General features: G+C 33.2%; 1 protein-coding gene across 2 annotated transcripts in view; it reads left to right on the top strand.

The window, feature by feature from the left end:
- RPRD1A (regulation of nuclear pre-mRNA domain containing 1A) overlaps positions 1 to 15,535 on the top strand; it is a 59,908-nt gene that overhangs the window by 19,114 nt on the left and 25,259 nt on the right. Inside the window, exons 2-7 of one of the 2 annotated variants that reach the window (XM_016127296.2) lie at positions 3,448 to 3,577; positions 6,383 to 6,489; positions 6,570 to 6,667; positions 8,850 to 8,976; positions 9,073 to 9,248; positions 10,570 to 13,988. In XM_016127296.2, coding sequence (XP_015982782.1) covers positions 3,448 to 3,577; positions 6,383 to 6,489; positions 6,570 to 6,667; positions 8,850 to 8,976; positions 9,073 to 9,248; positions 10,570 to 10,758 — 827 coding nt within the window. In that variant the 3' untranslated portion in view covers positions 10,759 to 13,988. Of the gene's footprint in view, positions 1 to 3,447; positions 3,578 to 6,382; positions 6,490 to 6,569; positions 6,668 to 8,849; positions 8,977 to 9,072; positions 9,249 to 10,569; positions 13,989 to 15,535 lie in introns of those variants that run through there. The other variant, XM_016127297.2, reaches the window with a different exon arrangement.

Raw genomic sequence — 15,535 nt, 5'->3', positions numbered from 1 at the left:
AGTCTGCCATTCGGTTTTGTCTTCCTTGGACATTTTCAGGCATCAATAATTACTATATTTTGTAAATGGAAATACCACTATTAAAAACAATACTGTAAATAGAACAATATTGTTCGTTTCTAAAGACTATTGATATACTAGAGTGATGCGAAAATAATAATAAAAGGGAGATCTTTTGTGGCAAACTTTGGGGGTAAGGTTAGGACTGTAATCTGTGAGTTATCTCTGGGTAGACGCTGCTGGTGAGTATTCTCGAGGCGAACAGGAAATGGGTTATGAGGACCGTCTGCGACTGCCGCAGCCCTCCATCTCGCTTGGCCACAACCTCCACTGGTTTTCACAACCAGAGGTTTGGGGGACTTCTCTTCCCAGCACTTGAACCTTCGGATGCGGAGCCCAGTGTGGGGCCAGAACCCCTCGCTCTTCAGGTGGGAGAGGGTCTACAGCCAAGGTAACACTTGATTCTGGACTGCTGCACACTGTCATGGTACTGGCTCTTTGATGTCTCTGCCCCTCCTACCTGCCTCTTATGTGTGTACCCCAGTTGTAGGACTTATGTTCAGCCAGACCTCGGGCAACTCTCAGTTAGGGTTGCTTTATAGTTTTGTTGTAATTTTGGTGTGGTCACGATTGGAGGCATGCGCGGCATCTAGCTTCTAGGCCATCTTGGCTAGTCTCAGTGTACACACAGTTTTAAATGGAAGTAAGTTTTTTACCCCTGAAATTTGAAAGTTACACATTACAGTTTCTAGGTATTTTTCATATTTTACCTTGGGTTCCACAAAGAAAAAAAATGAAAATAATGTTTTGGTATTTGGACCCCATACCAAGTCTATGCTCCTGGTACAGAGTTGTCCTTCAGAATATATTGGGAAATGTATTTTGAAATCTTGTAAATTTTTACTTTAACGTACATTGTAGAAACTATTTCGAGTTATTTTTAAGAAATTAGTAGCCCATGAATTTAAAAAACATTGTAAAATACATATTTTAAAATTTTCGTGGTAAAGTACACCTAACAAAATTTAGTATTTTAACCAGCTTAGTGTTCAGAAGTACATTCACACTGTTGTGCAGTCATCATCACCAGGCATATTTAGAATTCTTTTCATCTTACAGAGTTAGAACTCTATGCCCATTAAACAATAACTCTCCATATCTCCCTTTCCCCAGCCCCTGTCAGCCACCATTCTGCTTCGTCTCTATGAATACGATTGATCTACCTCATGTCAGTGGAATCATACAGTATTTGTCTTTTTATGACTGACTTAATTCACTTAGCATAATTTCTTCTAGATTTATCCATTGTAGCAAGTTTCGGAATGTCCTTTCTTTTTAAGACTGAATAATATTCCGTTTGTGTAAAGACCACATTTCATTTATCCATTCATCAGTTGAAGGACACTTGGGTTGGTTGCTTCTACCTTTTAGCTCTTGTGAATAATGCTGCTAACTTTCTGAAATATTTTGATTGAGTTGCTACTTAATCTTAAAAGGTAACATTCTCTTTATTCATGACAGGAGGCATAGTCTAATTGTTAAGAGGGACTGCTTTGGAATTGGATGTTTGGAATCCAAATCCTGGCTGATACCTTCCTGGCTATGTCACTGTGGGCACAATCTTTTTGATGTCTGTTTTTCAGCTGCCAAATGCAGATAATAATGGCACCTTACATTATTTGGATTAAATTAGGTAATGTATGTAAAGTACTTAGAATAGTGTGTATAACACAGTAAAAGTTCAATAATTTAGAAAAAGTAGCCCATTGGTGTAGGCACCTAAAAGTACTACAGGGAGTCTCCCAATTAGGCAATAATGATAAAATTTTTAAATTTGAGTTTTTAAACCCAGTTTAATGATGAGAAAGCAAATATTTGGATTAAATAATATCTGCCTTTTTGGGGGGTGGGATTTGCTTTGGGCAGGGTATGTAATAAAAAGGGTTGAATCTTGGAAAAGTACAGTTATTACCATCTTCATGGGAAAGGGTTTTGGTACCTTAACCAGTTGTAATTTGTGGTTTATTTAACCAGGCAAGAGGTGGACGAATCAGAAGGTGGTCTCTTACTACATACAGTTTCTTCCTCATCTTTATTCTGAGCCTGCGACTTTCAAAAGCATGAAAAGTTGTGGGTGGCAGATTTAGACAGGCATACCAGTTTATACAAAGGACAGCACAGGTTTGTAAAATCTGATCAGTTGTGACTCAGTATTTTACAGTTTCTTGTGAGAAGGTTGGGTTGGTAGTTTTCCCTCAAGGAAGATGTAAACTCAGAAGTGTTTTTTAATATGTCGAATGCTTAAATTTTAAATCTAATACTCAAATCTAAAGGTCCAATTGCAGCCTGCCCAAATTTTTCCCTTCAATCCAATAAGCTACCCCACACGAATAGTGCACTGGGTTATCAGTTCTGACTGTAAATCTTCTACATTGTAATGTGGATCCCACAAAGTATGATGTTTCTGAATATAATTGTTTGACAGTGATTTAAGTTTAATTCTAGTAAAATTATATTATGAAAATAGTATAAAAGATTCTGTTTAACTAACTTTATGTATATGGATCTTGTTTGAGTTACATTTAATACTACTATGCCACTTAATATAGTAACCACAACTGTTGAAATCTTATCTGCTCTTCTAGCTAGATGACTTATGCCCACAGAATATAGTGAGTAGGGACATGTTTTTGTCAAGATGAATTCAGTTATTTAAAGGTCATTGTAAACCAAAGGGGAAAAAAAATCTAAACTTTGCCCATCTGGTCTCCTTAACATTTACTCATATTAGCTTGGCAAATATTTATTTCATAAACAAAAAATATGTAATTGATTGATGTCTCTTTCAACCTGTTTTACATGTTATACCCTTTTTGTTTCACAGTAACTTAAAAATTGGTATTTAAATCAACATGGACATTAAATGCAATTTAAGGTTTAGGATGCCATCTTAATAACATGACCAATCACCATCTTATTTATAAATGGCTGTATCTCATATAGTGCTTACTAGTTTTAATAAAATTTCATACAGGATGGAGTCACAGAGATGCATTTTTACACAGATATGTGGATTTCAGTATGTAAAACTATTTGGGAATAGCGATAAAGATAGCAATCAAGAAAAAGTAGTTTGGGCAACTTAGTAAAACTGCAAGGAAACGGAAAGCTACATCATTGACTACCTTGAGTTCTCTTTTTGCCTCTTGAGTTCTCTTTTTTCCTCACATGATTAATCTCCAGAAACTATAGAGTAGTTATCCCAGTGAATAAAAGAATAGTGACTATTGATAGCTTTGGTTATAGAATGAAAAGCTAGAATTGAACATAATAAATAAAGGTTAGGTTTTATAGTTCTCAGACTGCTTAATTTAGGTATTAAGAAAGTTTGTCCAAGTTAAGTGAGGATATTTTAAGTAAATTTAAATTTTTTATTTTATTTTTCAGCCAAACCAAACAGGAAGCTTACTTTTCTCTACCTAGCCAACGATGTCATTCAGAACAGCAAAAGGAAGGGGCCAGAGTTTACAAAAGATTTTGCACCAGTTATAGTGGAGGCATTTAAGCATGTGTCAAGGTATGATAATTGTTTTGGGTACTAGCTAATCTGTTTTAAATGCATATGCCCTTTTGCTAAAATTTGCCTTAAGCCATAAAATAAAAACAAGGGAATGTACTTCTTTGAAGTTTTCATTTGAAAAGACTTACCTATAAATGGCATTTGTTGTAAGTGTGTTGAATATTTTGTGTGGAGGAAATTTTTTTTGAGCTGTTGCTGAGTTGGGCATTTGGAGTGCTTGTACAGCTTTCTTAGAAGAGACCAAATACAACTGCCAAATTGGACCAAACTTTATTAAGAATGAATGAAGGTGTTAAATTGAAATTTTGCTTGCTTATCAAGTTATCAGTCTTACAGCTGATATTTCTGGATAAACTTATTACCCTGTTTCATCAAATTGTTTATAATGATTTTAAAGTTTTCTAGTGTGTATGTATATGTCATAACATTTTTAAATGTTTTGGAAATACAGAATATTTATTTAAAAGAATCATAAACCTGTTGACAAATTTTGCTGCAGAAAAATTCCGAGGGTAGGAGTCTATACTTCAGGTTATGTCCTTTTTAACTGTTTATTTCTAAATATATGCAAATATTTTGTAGGTTACTGGATGAACACTCCTGGGATAGACTATTAAATCAGTCTAAGTTATAGAATTCAATGGTGAATGATGATTTGTATTGAACATTTTAAAGATGAAAATGTATTAGCCGTATGCCCTGTTGTTTTAGTCATAGTGGATGCATTTTTTGAAAATTAGTATGAAATTTTGCTGTATGTTACCTTCTTAAATAAATATTATTTGTTCCTCAATTTAGATACTGCTTTTTACCATCTTTTCAGATGCTGATATATGTCATAGAGTTCAGTCTTAGGCTCTCTTTGGGAAACAGGGGTAATATTCTTGCCCTCTGTATTTATCATACATATCCTAATAACTCACAGCCATACAGTACAATTGAGATGTCTTTTCTTTTAGACTTCTCTGTCCAATTGCCTATTGAATTTCTAGTTATATTCCTCCAAACATCTTAAACTTACTTTGTCTGATATTGAACTCATTATGTCTTTGCTCCCTGTCAAACTTGCTTTTCCTCAAGGTTTCATTCTCTCAGTGAATGGCACCTCCATCTATTCAGTAACTCAGTTGAGAAGTTAGGTGTCATCTTTAACCTTCTGCGATATTGTGATTTACAATATATCACACTCTCCTTTCTTTCACTCCCTTTAGCCCATATACTATATATAGTTCCCTCAGTTTTTTAGATTTCTTTCCATTCCAGTTACCTTAATGTCATTTCTGCATAATTGTAGTCTCCTCCAGTGTTGTTTAATCCTTTTAGGAAACTGTACTCAGAGTTGCAGAGCTGGTCATAACCCTCCCATGCCTTTGAATGGTTCTCATTTGTCCCAGACATCAGGTCTAATGTCCTGAGCAAGAGTTAAGGTATTTCTTCATGGCCCTGTCTACCTCTTCAGAGTTCTGTCTCACATTTCTTCCATGCACAACATACTCTGTAGTCTACAGTTTAAGCTAACTGAACCTCTTTTCTTTCTGGCTTATGGCTTTTATATATGTCACCTCTCCCAAAAATTCAGTAAAATACTATCGACTGCCTACTATGTGCTAGGCCCTGAGGCTACAGTAATGAACAAAACAAAGATCTGTTCTAGTGGAGCTTGCATTTCAGTGGATAACACAGATAATAACTAGATAACGAAGTGAATATATATTATAATGTCAAAAGATAATGACTATGAAGAAACATAAAGCTGAGAAAGAACTAGAGAGTGTGATGGTGCTTAGTTATATCATAAGATAAGAAATTACTATTTTGAGGTGGTGGCATTTGAACAGAGATTAAAGGAAATGAAAAAAAATGAGCCATGTGAGACAGCTCTATGCTAGGCATGTTTGAAAATCAGCAAGGAGATTTGTATGGGAGAAATAATTTAGGGAATGTGGACTGAGAGAGAGCCAGGAAGTAGAACGGGTCCATTTTATGGCCCAGGATAGGGATATTGGGTTTATTCATGGTATGAGTGGCAGCTCTTCAAAGATTGAGGGCAGTATGATTTGGTTTACAAAGATAGAGAAATAGTGAAAGAGTAAAGTCTAGGAGACCAATGAGAAGAGTGTTAAAAAATCCAGGCAAGAGATAATAGTGGCTCAGTCTATAGTGATATTGACGAAGGTGGTGGGAAATGGCTAGGATTAGTCTGTTTCCCACTTCCTTGTGTATCCAGTCTTCAGATCTCAGATTAAATATCAATTCCTCAGACCCCCTTTCTGATCTTTTGAAGCTGGGCCAGGCCTCTCTGTTATGCCTGTTTTTAACACCTCGTTCTCTTTTGTGGTACTTATAAATAATAGCTGCCATAAAGCTCCCATTTGTATCTCCCATGTCAAAGATGGTGCATTGATCGATATTTGTTAAATAACTTTAAAAATCACCTATGAGAAATATTCCTTAACCTAATGTTCATCCCATATTATGTTTGGGGTAGCTTCTTTGTAAACTCCTAGAAACTGGTACCAACACCTTTGTATTTTTTAAATAATTTTTTGTTTAATAATATGTCTGTAATATATCTGTAAGCTCTTTAAGGGAAGCAGGGAATATGTCTGTCTTAATCACTGCACCCCTAAACTGCCTATCACATAATGGTGCTTAGTAAACATTTGGACAGTTTTTTCCAGGGCATGAATGTCTGATTGTATTTAAAATCACCATTGCCTTTTCAATAGCACAATATATTTTTACTTATAAAAATAGAATATTTTTACTTATAAAAATAAAATATTTTTACGTTTTCTTTAGTGAAACTGATGAAAGTTGTAAGAAGCACCTTGGAAGAGTGTTATCTATTTGGGAAGAAAGGTCCGTTTATGAAAATGATGTATTAGAACAACTTAAGCAAGCTCTGTGTAAGTATATAGACTTTTATCATGATCTCTTCATTAAAATGTATTTTTTTCATTAAAACTTAAATGTTCTTTCAATTCAGATGGCGATAAGAAACCTAGGAAGCGAACTTATGAACAGATAAAGGTGGATGAAAATGAAAATTGTTCCTCTCTGGGATCTCCAAGTGAACCACCACAGGTAGAAGTTTTTTTCTGTTAAGGGAGTTACATTATTATTATTACTTCATATGGCCACCAAGCTTTATTAGTTTCACTGTTTTACTGTTGTAAATTGATTTGTATTATTGTTCTCTGTATAAGAAAGAAGCTACATGATTATTATATTTTCTGATTAACAGATTGCTTGTGTTTAATGAAACATGTTATGTATTTTATATTAGGCAGTCATGTTTCACATAGATAGAGGATTTGTGATGCTTAATATGATTAGATCTGGTAAGATATCTACCATTTAAACAGTTTCTTTCTATTTTTTTAAAGTAAATTTATTGGGGTGACATTGGTTAATAAAATTATATGTTTCAAGTGTACAATCCTGTATATGTCATATGTATATTGAACTGTGTGTTCACCGCCCAAAGTCAAATCTCCTTCCATCACCATATATTTGACCCCTGACAGTTTCCTTTTAAATAAATAAAACATTTATTTGTTGTATGATTTAAGTACACTAAAAATTCCATTCCTAGAAATAAACACTGCCCCTTTAAGTATTTTCGCTTTTAAACATTTAAAAACAAGTGTTAGAGTAACAAATACATATTTATGTAGTTGTATGTAACTGTAATAGAACCATGTAGTTCCATGGTAAAAATAAGGTGGATTAAAGTCACTAATTTAGTATTCCATGTCCTCCCAGATTGGTGTAGTATAGCATTCCTTAACCATTAGATTATTCCTTAAAGACATTTTTAACTTTTAATTATGTGGGCATTGAGTCTTAAAGCTTCCTCCTTCTATGTTTCAAACATATAGGAGGGACAGATAAAATTTTAAAGGAGAAAATGAAGACATAGCCATACTCTTAAAAGGTAAATATCATGGTGGGCTAGAAATGGTACAGAAACTTAATATATGAGCTAGAGCCTGGTTCCTACTGAACTTTTATCTAGAAGCAGACATGGTTGCCAGAAATTAGTATCCTAGAGAGTAACTAACAAGAAGTCATAGTGCTCCATGTAAGTTGTAGGATTGGACCTGAACTCACTGCATGAAAACAGAGGTTGGGTCGAGCTCTTTTCCCCATGAAAGGAGCTTGAAAGAAATGTACAAATTACTGCTTAGAACTGTGGATTGATATCAGTATTAGCACTAGGGAGGCAGAAAGAATCTGACAGGAAGGCCAAAGCCCACCAGTGATAGCATTTTTTTGTAAGGGAATAGCATAAAGAAAAATTAATTACTGGCTATTAGTGTCATCTTAATATATACACAGAATTAATAATTTCCTGTTTTTCAAGTATGCGTGTAATTTCCTAGTGTTCCAGGATCTAGTTTTAGAGGTTAAGGAAAAAAGGGGGGAAAATGAAGGTGGGGTGGGGTTGGAGACTAATAAAAATTTACTCATTTTTCTTTGGACTGAGTTTATAGACATTATAAATTGTGAGTCACCAGCAAAGACTTGCCCTTCTCTCCTTATAGCTGGTATATGAAACAATGCAATTAAAATATTCTGAAATAATTTCTGTAGCAGTTAATTAAGCATTAATGTAAATATTAGTCATCAGATATATGGAACTTTGTAATATTTTAATGATTTTATTAACAAACCATAGAATAGTCAAAAAACACCATATTAAAACATATTTCAGAACTACGTTTTTCTTTTACTTGAATTATATCATTTAGAAATGGAATCTGGGAGACTCTTTTATGTTGTGGTAGACGATAATATGTATCCTCCACACCCAATATTCAGTTTCATATTTAAAAATCCTCATGAATAATGATGATATAATGAATATATCCTACATAAAACTTGTATTCTCCAGGTTGAAGTTATAGCCTGCCTTCCCTTTTACTGTTATGTGTATTCGGCATGTAAATCAATCACATCAGTTTAATAGTCAGATAATTATTTTTATGCTATCACTCTGTCTCCATCACTAGAATATGAATTCCTCATGGCCAAGGGCCATGTCCCATTTATGTTTCCAATTTATATATTTCCAGTAACTAATATAGTATAGCTTCTTTTCCTTAATGTGCAAAAGAAATGGAGTGTCTTAGAAAGAAGTTTATATTTGAAACTTGGAACTAGTAAAAATCTCATAAGGGTAAAGAAATATGAAGTAAACTTAAAGGCTTGTATTTGTTTAAGCTTCATTTATTTTTGGTTCTAAAGTTATGTAACTTTTTAGACTCTAGATCTCGTTAGAGCATTACAAGATCTAGAAAATGCTGCTTCAGGTGATGCAGCAGTTCATCAGAGGATAGCTTCTTTGCCTGTAGAAGTCCAAGAAGTATCCCTACTAGATAAAATAACAGGTAAGAAGAGAAAACATGATCTGAACTTTTTTAGTGAGGGAACAGCATATGGCATTGTTTTTGTTGTGTAATAATTTTGTTTTGTGCTTTTCTTAGATAAAGAATCTGGAGAAAGGCTCTCTAAAATGGTAGAAGATGCTTGTATGTTGCTGGCAGATTACAACGGCAGATTGGCGGCTGAAATAGATGATAGGAAGCAACTCACTCGAATGTTAGCAGATTTTCTTCGTTGTCAAAAGGAAGCCCTTGCAGAGAAAGAGCATAAATTGGAAGTGCGTAACCTTTAACTTCTTTAGTGCTTACTGACTTTATTTTTTTTGGTAGGAATTTTAAACTATCTGAATGTTTCTGCACATTTTGCTTTTTTTTTTTTTTTTTGACATAGACCTTTTTAGACAGTGGCCCACAAGTAATTTACTCCTTCTGTTAATGAGTTTCTTTCTACTTGAATCAAATCAGCCTACCTAAGTAAATTTAGAAATTTGAAATTAGCCGAATTAGTTGCATTTAAAAGTTATTCCAGTAACACCTATTTATATTATGAGCTTGAATCTTTATTTTTCAAGAAGAAAATTAATGGTGAAATAGCAGTTGGTATAAAGTCTGGTGTTAAGTACAGTAAATTATGGTTGGATTTAATTAATTCCTGTTCTGAGTACATGCAGTCTTTCCAGTTAAGAAATTAAGACTTTGGGGCATAGAATTTGTGTTGGGTCTGTTAGTTCCAGTCTCTCTGTTTCTCAGCAGTTCATCAGTTTTGCTCAGGAATGTAGTCTTCACGTTACTTCTTTTTTTTCACCCTTGAGTCTGTTGCTTAACATATTCTCACCCCACTCCCAACTCATACAAACCCTTAGGTAAAAAGAAATGGCTTCTTTAAATTGAGTGGTGATTGATACTGTCGATGAAAAGTCTGGAGGTGCAGAGGTAAAAATAAAAGAAAGAAACTCATATTTCCTCTGATCAGTGTAGCCATTGTCAGAAGTGGTTTTATTTTAAAAGAATCTTTCATTTGATTAGTTCTTGTTTAAATTGTTTACTATATAGCAATTTCTTATGTAGGAGAATTTCTAATGTGTCTGGATCTCTTTATTTAGAGACAGTTCTCTGAAATTTATAGGTAAGTTATGACATTGCCTCAATTAAGTTGCTTTTATTTATTAATGTTTAGTTCTTATTTCAGCAATCTCTGTGCCAGAGGTGGTCGCTATTTCTGCCCGTGAGAGCAGCTACTTGATTAAGTACTAGCAGCAGAGCTCTCCCACCACGAATTCTTAGCTCTGAATTTAGCATTTCTTGTTTTCAGTTTGTTCCTCCTCTGCTCACATATACATCTTCAGAGCGTAGTTGTTGCCACCATGCTCGACTTTTAGAGAGGTTGCCCAATTCTATTTAGAAAGGAAAAGATAGAATTTTTTTAAAAGATGCTTTTAATAGTTAACTTGACAGTTTTTGATTTTGTAGTTGGAACTTTTCTTAAACATGTTGTTACTTGTTTTATTATTAGCAGAATTAAGGGTAAGTAATGTCATACAATTTTTGTCTTTAGTCTTTGGTATGGTTTCTTTAACTTCTGTTTAGCTTCTGTTGCAGGTATTGGACATGGGCGTATCTTCTAACGGTGTCATCATCATTAGCATATTCTTCCTGCTAAAAATAAATATCAAACTCCAAAGCCTGTATTGTCTCATGTTTTTGAAATTTGAAGACTGCAACTTTGTTATTCTACTCTATACTGCTTTCTCGCTGGTTACAAAAATAGAATTTATGTTTGAAATGTAAGTGTAGAAAATAAATCAGATACCACCTCCCACCCCTTCCTCCCAATACCTTCCAACTAGATTTCATAGTTGATAGTTATAGGTGGTAAGGCTGATGATAACAACAATAACATTTACCATGTGTCAGGTACTATTCTAAGCACATCACTCATTTAAGAATTATCCCCATTTTAAAGGTAAGGAAACTGAGGCACAGAGATTAAATATCTTGCCCAAGGTCACAGTGAGATAGTGAATTGTTTAGAATCCAGGGAATTTGTTTCCAAAAAGACATACTTTTCATTTTTACTTAAATTTAAGATTACAGCAAAACTTGATCTCTTCAACTGTTTCTGCTTCCTCCTTCCTCAGAGGTAATCACTGCCTTGAAATAAAGTCTTCTAGGACCTTTTTTCCCCCAGCCTGTCTGGATTTTATCATAAAGAAATCACCTAAATTATGTTCAGCATTTTTTACAAATAAATATTTAGGTTTTCAATAAACTAGGAAGTTATTCCATAGAACTCTTTGTAGGTTATCAATTATGACTAAGTCATGCCTTTGTCAGAAAATAAGAAAATGATTTGATATATGTAGACATTATTTGTACTAAGTGGCATCACTTTAAAGTTGAGACTTAAGAGGTCAAGATTTATACTTACCATATCAGCTGTGATACATCAAGTAGTTTTAAGGATCACACTTTTGAACATCAACTGTGATTGACCAGGTAATAATGTGTCATTGTTTTCTGTTTATTTTTTTAATGAGACATAAATTTAAAGTATCAGTTCAGGAATTGGCTATTTCATATTTCTTAAGGAGGCTACTATTTTAGCATTTGTTATGAATGGAAACATGAAGTGTTTTTTAAACTTTTGGAAATTTTTTTGAAACTTGTGGCTAATTTTACCTGGTTATTAAGTAGATAATTTAAAATAGACTATGGATAAATCTAATTTATATTTAGAAACTCTGTTTCATAGATCACTATGGGAATCTTATATTTCACCATTCAGAAGCTGAAATTATTGCATAAATTATTATTCACCTAGATTATTTTAGAAGGTATTCATGGATAGAGAACTTAAAAATGACATTTTGATTTTGATGTTTTTGGAGAAGAGGCAATATAGAGATCAGAAATTCTTCCATATCTTTGCTCAATTTTGAATACTTTTTTTTCATGATGTAGTAGATATAAGGAAACATGCTTTTATAAAATACCTATCTCATAGTACTTTGATCTATTTTGAATTGCTAGGTTTCCATAGAAAATTGGTTTTCTGGAAATCCCAATTTGATGACCCTTAAAGGAGAAATCAGCCATAGTTCCAAGTTCTAAAATTCAGGATGAGAGGAGAGTGTTCATCTTTTGCGGTCTTGCATTAATATATTCAGATTTACCTCATTTTAAAAAATGAGGGCCTAGTATTCATTGTATGAATATTGTTTGTTTAGTGTATTTAAGTCTGTCCCTCTTCTCATGGTATCAGATTCTATCCATTGAGTTGCTTTTACTAGTTTGTGCATTATATGAAGTACTATAGAGAATACCTGATGATATCAGGTCTGTATAGTTGTGCAAGAATCTCTGCAGGATTGATTTCCAGAAGTAGAATAGAATAGCTAATTCAAAGGCAATATAAGATTCTGCATTTTTAAATTCCTTGCAGTATGAGTGTATCTTTTCCTGTACAATCTTGCCCACAGTGAATGTCAATGATCTTTTAAATTTTTACTTATCTAATAGGTTAAAAATTATTATTTTGTTCACTCAGTTTGATCATCTCTTAAAACATATTAGCTGTTTTATTTCTTTAAATATCCTGTATCTTTTCATTACTTTTCTGTTTGGTTCTAAGTTTGTGTGTTAATATTTGTCTTTGCCGTTATAGATTCTGAGCTTTCTGGATATAATTAACCTTCTAAATTCATAACTATAAAAATACTGTGCTAATTTTTTATAGTTTTTTTTTTTCCTAATGTTATCCAGTAGGATTTTTTTGTTCATGGTATGTATAATGTTGGGATCTAACTGTTTGAAAGTGGTAGTAAATGACCTCTCACCATTTATCGATTAATGATTAATTAATAACTCAGTCTTTTGCTATGTTGTGAAATGCCATTTCTCTCACATAATTCCTACATATACACAGGAATGTAGTCCCTTTTCTACTGGACCATTTGACTTACCTCAAATTACATAGTAGATTTTTGTTTATATTACTTTTCAGTATTGTTTGCATCCATGATTTTAACTAATCATGATTGCATGAGTTTTTACATTCCACTTATTTTATACATATTTTTCTTCATACTTAATATTAAATGTCAGCATTTTGCCAAATAGATCGTTTTTATTAAATTATTTTTCAATTACAGTTGACAACTAAGTAGACACTTAATTTACTTGGCCTCTTCCCTGTTTTTGGACATATCGTTTGCTTTTGCTGTCTGTCCCTCTATCTGCTAGATAGTATTTTCCAGGTTTTTCAAGATTGCTTACTTCTATAAAACTTGTGTTTTTCAAAATGTTTGTTCCATTTTTTTAAATGCTTTGCGTGAGAAATTTAATGATTAGAAATTTATGATGTCATGCTCTTTTAATATAGGAAATAAAAATGATTTTATATATATATATAAAACTGAAAATGCAAATCCAAAATCTATTGCTGAAGGTATTATTATCTGCATGTAGCTTTTTAATGTTTATCGATTTATTATTTTACAAATATTATTCAAGGTGTAGTTGTAAGAATATGGGGAACTGATTCCATAATCAGTCATCTGTGATTTAGTTATTTCTTTACATTTTACTCTGTTTTTTCATTGAAATCATATTGATTAAATTTAGAAATAATTTGATATGATGGATCTGTATGGATTTTTCAGAGAAACAGATGTAACTAGCTTCTTAATGGTTCTTTTTTGAGATCTGAATATTGTTAAGCCAAAAATTTTTAATGGTTAATTTATTCATTTTTGAAGAATTGTGTAATCTTTTACTTATTTTTGTTGATTATACAAGTAAATTTATTTTCATCATAGGAAAACTACATAAGCAAAAGGCTTAGGTACTGTGTATTGGCTCCATGTATTTTGCATACTGTCCTTTTCATGTGATATATTACAAGCATCATATGTCACTTTTCCTTCTTAACGTATGATTGTGTCATAATTTAACTGCTGTGTGTTCTTTAATGACTTGTGTTTCTATTGCTTTAACATTATAAACAGTACCACAGTGAACATCTCTATAGTTAACTCTTTACTCATATATTATCGTTATCTCTTGTGATAAATTCCTAAAGATGAAATTGCTGATTCATGTTAAAGACTTGGTACATGTTACCAATCTGACTTACAGTAAGATTGTACTAGATTATTGTCTTTGATAATTCCCAAATATCATTATCTATAGGTTTTCTCTACTGGGCCATCCATTTTCTCCAGAGAAGTTAGATCTGCTGGGTAGATAACAGGAGATCTTTTTTCAAATCAGTGAGCTACTTCTTATTTTGTGTTCGGATCTCCAATTGCAGATCTTGGCCTTGGTTTCTTATCCCCAATTTTTTGGCTCTATGGGACAAGCGTTTTCACAGACTGTTATAAAGATTTTTCATCTGATCCTTATTGTCAACCTTAAGATTCACCATTACATTTCAGGGAGCCTGGTACCTCAAAGTTGTGAGCTTATCCAAAGTTTCTCAGGACGAATTACATTACTTTTGGTCATTATTCCTTGTTTCAGTTCTTCCCATCTTTCAAAAGTTTCTCGACATATGTACTGTGGTTCCTTCTTATCCGTCTTTGTGGGTTTCTGCCTTTATAAATTATTAATTTAGTGGCTTTTTTGGAGGGAATAGAGATAAACATGAGTTCAGCTTTTTTAAATGGAAGACCTTTGGTGTTTTATTAAATAAAACTATACAGTTCGTTCTTGAACAACACGGGTAAGAAAAACTCAGGTCTCATGATAAAAACTTTTCATTTTTTCCCATTACACTTTGGGATCTTATTTTAAACTCTATATGTAACCCAAGATCACTAGTCATGAGTCTCCATTTAATCTCTACTTGTACCATCTCACAAACATCCGTTTTACTCTTCACGCAGGTGAAGCCTGTTCTCATAACAGAGTTTTTGCTTTGCTAATGGCTAACAGAGTGGCTGGAATGCTCTGTTCCTGATCTTCACTTATCTGAGTTCCTTTTTTCATTCAGGTTTATGTTCATGTGTCACCTCTTCAGAGTCCTTTGCCTCTTTCATTTGGTTCCCCCTACTCTTTCTTTGCCCTTTTCTCTCCCAATGTATTACATTATTATTTTGTTTTTTGTTTTTTATTTTTCCTTTCTTGTACTTATCACTATTTGAAATTTTTTAAGTTTGGGTACTTATTTGTCACTTCTACCAACCACTAGAATGTGAGGTCTATGAGAGGAAGAACTTTGTTTTGTTTTTCATGTGTTGGATTGTGTGGTAATCCTATTTTCAACTTTTTAAGAAACCAGCATACCATCTATTTTACATTCTCAACAGTGCACAGGACAGGGTTCCATTTTCTCCACATTCTTGCCAACACTTGTTTTTCTCTTTGTTAATAGTAGCCATCCTAATGGTTGTTCAGGCAGTATCTCATTGTGGTTTTGATTTCCCTAATAATTAGTGATACCGAGCATCTTTTCACATGCTTGTTGGCCATTTGTCTTATCTTTTTTGAAGTATCTTTTCGGATCCTTTGTCAATTTTTTAATCAATTTGGGGGTTTTTTGGTGGTGTAAAATTATGGTACAGTT

Source organism: Rousettus aegyptiacus, unplaced genomic scaffold (genome assembly GCF_014176215.1).
Source record: "Rousettus aegyptiacus isolate mRouAeg1 unplaced genomic scaffold, mRouAeg1.p scaffold_m13_p_12, whole genome shotgun sequence".
In the NCBI taxonomy this organism is placed as follows: Eukaryota; Metazoa; Chordata; class Mammalia; order Chiroptera; family Pteropodidae; genus Rousettus; species Rousettus aegyptiacus.
The sequence above is the reverse complement of the archived record's forward strand: the minus strand, read 5'-3'. Positions and strand labels throughout refer to the sequence as shown.